Source organism: Botryllus schlosseri, chromosome 7 (genome assembly GCF_051294905.1).
Source record: "Botryllus schlosseri isolate E-star chromosome 7, Bs_hap1, whole genome shotgun sequence".
Classification (NCBI taxonomy): domain Eukaryota; kingdom Metazoa; phylum Chordata; class Ascidiacea; order Stolidobranchia; family Styelidae; genus Botryllus; species Botryllus schlosseri.
Window position 1 is genome coordinate 29606985 of NC_137242.1, and position 4559 is coordinate 29611543.

The window sequence follows — 4559 nt, forward strand, 5'->3', positions numbered from 1 at the left end:
ATCAATCACAATCAGATCCTTGTACACGTTGTTGATGCTGCCGGAATGATCGAACAACGTTTGGGCACTGTATGTTACAGTGTACGTCGCGCGAGGGTACTCATTCTTCCATATACGTACGTTGGAGGCGATTTTTATTAATATACGCTATACGTCAGGGGTCACGAACGAACACGCAGCCCGCACGTGTTCCTCGAGGTCGTATTTTGCGGCCCGTGACCTGATTTAAGAATTTGGAAGAATGCGTAGTAAAGCATTTTGAAAAATATTGTTGTTGATGTTCAAAATAAGCTATATTCTCCTGTGCTCAACATGACTATTCCTCACTAGCTGATACGGTTTCGGCGATGGTAATAGCATTCCATGGAGGAAGAATAAGCTGATATGAATTGGCAATGGACATGGGTATATTGTAGGGATGCCATACGTCCGGAATTTCCCGGACATGTCCAGAATTTCACTACAAAAACTACGTCCGGGAGGAAATTCTAAAATACGCCGAAATGTCCGGAATTTGAAGGCTTGGGGAAATAGGCTCAAAATATTTCGCAAATCAGCATCAATAATATGATTTTTAAGCAGATTTGTGGTATTTGAAATTTTTCTTCTTATATTAATATTAATATGGGACCACGCACCGCCCTCGCAAAAAATCAATCAAAAATAAATAAAGATAACGATCAATTACTGAAATAAATGTAATTGTAGCCTATTCGCAATTATAAGATAACGGTATATTCCTAGAGTTGGTTAAGGCCGTTTCGATTGTTTAGTTTAGTCAAAGACAGTTGTTATAAACCTGTGGGTCGTTTGCCTTTATTCTGGGAATCGCGAAGATGTTGGACGTCATGAGCTTCCAAAATAGGGCGTAAGTTAGTCTGGGCAAGCTGATTTTTCTTTATTAATCAATTTTTGAGCTGGACCGCGGAACGTTTTCAAACCGCAAATGAGTTCGCGGCCATGATAGGTTGGAAACCAACGGATGTGCAATCTACTGGTGTATTTTATAGTAATATATGGAAGTGCCAATATTATTGACAAAATTCATTCACAAATTTTAAGAAACTATGGCAGAGCTGTCAAACATATAACCGGCGGACCGGATAGGCCCGTGAAGAAATCTGGCCCGTGAAGAAATCTGTTGCAGACCCAAGCAGTCACCAGAGTTCATATTAAATATGGCCCAATTCAAAGCCTCACTCCACTCTAAGCCTATGATTTCATTCCTATAAAGTCGATAGGCGAAGCTTTGTTAGTGTGTCATATTATCTGACAATGTGTTCATTCCTCATTGTAAAATCAGATAGTGAGCGCTAAAGAATGTCCGAAATTAGATCCACAAAAATATGGTAACCCTAGCATATTGCCTTGACGTGCATCGGCCCAGACACTGTCAAGACCGAGACGCGTAGGAAACGTCTTGGGGCTTCCCCACAAGATCAAGCTTTACGAGGTGATAGTTCACCAGCAAGTAGGCCTACATGTGTCTATAGCCAACCCCAATATGATTCGTTAGTCGCTGAAAAGTGTTATTAGGTATCGTGCGCAACTCATAGTTCAAATTAGAATGAAAGTGTTGATAATGATATATTTTTTAAATTTATAATTCTTTATTAAGATATTATTTCTTTTGTGGCAACTATGCTCGTCGTCCATGTTAGAGAGCATAGCGTTGTAGCTACTGACGTAAAGTTTTTTAAAAACAAGGTTTTTAAACTGTATGGCCTGTTTTATATCAATATTTAATTCATATGGTCCTCGGCCTCTGTGAAATTTGAAAAGTGGCCCACGACACATTTCACTCACAATTACCCATGACGAGTGTCAGGCGAAATTATTCGGGTTTATTTCAATTATATACAATTATTATTATTATTATATTTATTTCTTTTTTTCTACAAAACACGTATATATCAGACAAGAATAAGACTTTAAACGTATTCAGTAGCCCTCGCGCTGTGTCCTCCGTATCCGTCTCTTATCTCCGTAGCGTAGTACTCGTCATCCTCATATACAGTTTCACAGAACGTCACAAGGCCAGCTCCAATCAGCCCCAGTGCCTGCGAAAGCATCAGACACAGAGATAGATACTTATTATTTACCCAGCCGAAATACATAACAAGCAGACAGCATAAACGATGATATACAGAAATAACGTATGCATGGTATTCGGTATCGCAAGGAATGACTGAGGCGACAGTCGCGGTATCATCTGTGATCACGTTAGGGTTAGACGGTTAAAGACTGTCAAAGTAGTCATCACTGATAATTCTAGGCCGGTTTTTCCCCCATAAACTAAAACTTGTGAAGTTGAAGTAGTCTAAAATCATATTTACTTGAGAAGTAGGCTAGTGAAAGTAGGATAAAACCTACTGACCTACCCATATTTCGAAAATGAGAAGTAATACCTCCTTACTGACCAACTCTGGATCACACTAGCATCTGGGGTTGCATTTGAAACAAATGGCGTTTTAAAACAATTTCTAGATATTGCCGTTTTAAAAAGAACAAAATTGTGTTGTATTTTCAAAAGTTGTCTAATGCTGCCATAATTGTGTAAATACTTCCGAAATAACTTATAGTATGAGCACACGGACGATTCGCACCAGATATAGTCAACGTATAAGATGTAGGATGGTTGGAACTCTCGAAATCGTCATGCGGTTCTAAAGGTATAGCACGTACAGATTATTCGTAAGTAATGAATGCTGGTGCATTACAATGTAGACCTGGCCAAAGATATTTTTGGCCTTTTTTGACAAAGGAGTCACATTTACCACAATTTTCAATCGTCAATGTTATTACATTGTAGCGTCACGATTAAAGATATATAATGCTATGGTGAGGCTGCAATTTTGACAAATATACCTGAATTTCGTCGGCAATTCCTATCAGTTTCTATATTGTTCACATGCACAGCTTTCAATTCTAGAAATATATGTTCACATAGTACTGCAGATGCATGGCAATAAAATTCTGATTACTTTTCCACCCATGGTAGAAAATTTGGAAGGAAACAGCCATATTGCACCCATTTTTGTCGAAACAGCGTTATAAAATGGAGCGTTTCGTAGATCAATGAGTTGTAGCCTACTTCTGCAGATAGATTACTTGATTCAATGTTTTCAAATGGACTAATACCCATCGAAAGTAGTGAACGACAAATCCTAAGAAGTAACATTGCGTTGAAAGTTGAAGTCCAGGTGGCGTGCTCACGTTTTGCCGAGTAATTAGTTTTATGAGTTGATTCGTTAGGAGCGCAAAACGAATTAAAGATTTTCGTCGACGATAGCGTCCTCGTGTCGTGATTGGCTCCATTGAAATGGTCACATATGCTTATTAGTCACCTATGAAGCAGTTAGAGCAGGGATTTAGAAATCCCTGAGTTAGAGCGCTGTCAAGTTGCATATGGTATAGCCTGTATGCCTAAATAAACAAAATCCAACATTCCAAAAAGACTACTATGCCGTGGCACAAATCCTCAAAATTTATTGATATCAATGATAGATACCTGATAGCAGCAAACATGTAAAATTGGAAGACACTTCTGGATTGTGGGCTACGTATACGTACGTACGTATGCCAGTGTCGATATGGTACTATAGGGATTGAAGTAATCTTTTTAAAATGTATTCTGATTCGAATCCAATTTTACGACATGTTTCTATATGCTCGCATTTTAATTAGAATATATGATATCTGGTTTTCTTGAAAATGATACACAAGAGGACTGAATTATGCGAAACGAGTCAATAAGCTTGGTGTATAGACATTTCCATTTTCGTGCTTATGAGAAGGGAATCTGATTCGGAATGTGATTCAATTTCCAAATGTTTGCGAATTCGGCAATTCTAAATTCAGCCTAATCTGAACAAAACTGTGTCGCTGTATCGTTCTAATTCTAAAATGCAATTTTAAAAAGCTGAAAATCCAGTTTTACGAATGTAGTCCTGAGTAGTCAAGAGATCTGTATAAGTTACACGCAAGCGTTAGCTTTATCGCACTTCTTCTGGAAGCGCGCAGTACTCACAGATGCGACCCATCCGACGTAAAGCGCGGCCCCGAAGTGATACTTGAAATAGTCTCCGTTCGCTGCGTGAAAGTCTTTGACAACGTCGGCTGCGTACCAGGACACCGTGCTCAAGGTCAGTACGGCTGAAGAGGAAAAGCACGTTGAACGTACGGGCATTCGACGAACAGAGGGATTTTCAACCTTATTTGCTCATGGCCCGAAAAATTACTACTTCGATCCGACAATTGATTTTGACTAACTTTTGGGCGCTGAATTCAAAAATGACTTCGCATTTTCTCTATCACGTTAAGTTTTTTGGTTAGGCTCCCCACATTGTCTCGTAACCCACATAATAGCACTACTTTTAACATTTCGTGTTTATTGTATAAAACGATTCAAAAACCACAAGCAGTCGAAAGTAAATCGATAGACTTCAAATAAACATTTGCACTGCTCTATTTGGTTGATTTAATCTGATATTGCTTATAGGTCAAATAAAGTGCGAGTTTCAGGTTCCAAATTTACGATAATAACCCATAATTCTGTA

At 38.7% G+C, this 4559-nt stretch overlaps 1 protein-coding gene across 1 annotated transcript; it reads right to left on the minus strand.

The window, feature by feature from the left end:
* Nucleotides 1-1388: 1388 nt before the first annotated feature.
* On the minus strand, nucleotides 1389-4280 carry LOC145443453 (claudin-3-like). The gene is made up of 2 exons (XM_080321425.1): nucleotides 4031-4280; nucleotides 1389-2060 (listed from the first exon to the last, which is right to left on the minus strand). Exons 1-2 carry the CDS (start codon nucleotides 4187-4189, stop codon nucleotides 1932-1934), a joined length of 288 nt encoding a protein of 95 aa, XP_080177551.1. The 5' UTR covers nucleotides 4190-4280; the 3' UTR covers nucleotides 1389-1931.
* Between the last annotated feature and the right edge of the window lie 279 nt (nucleotides 4281-4559).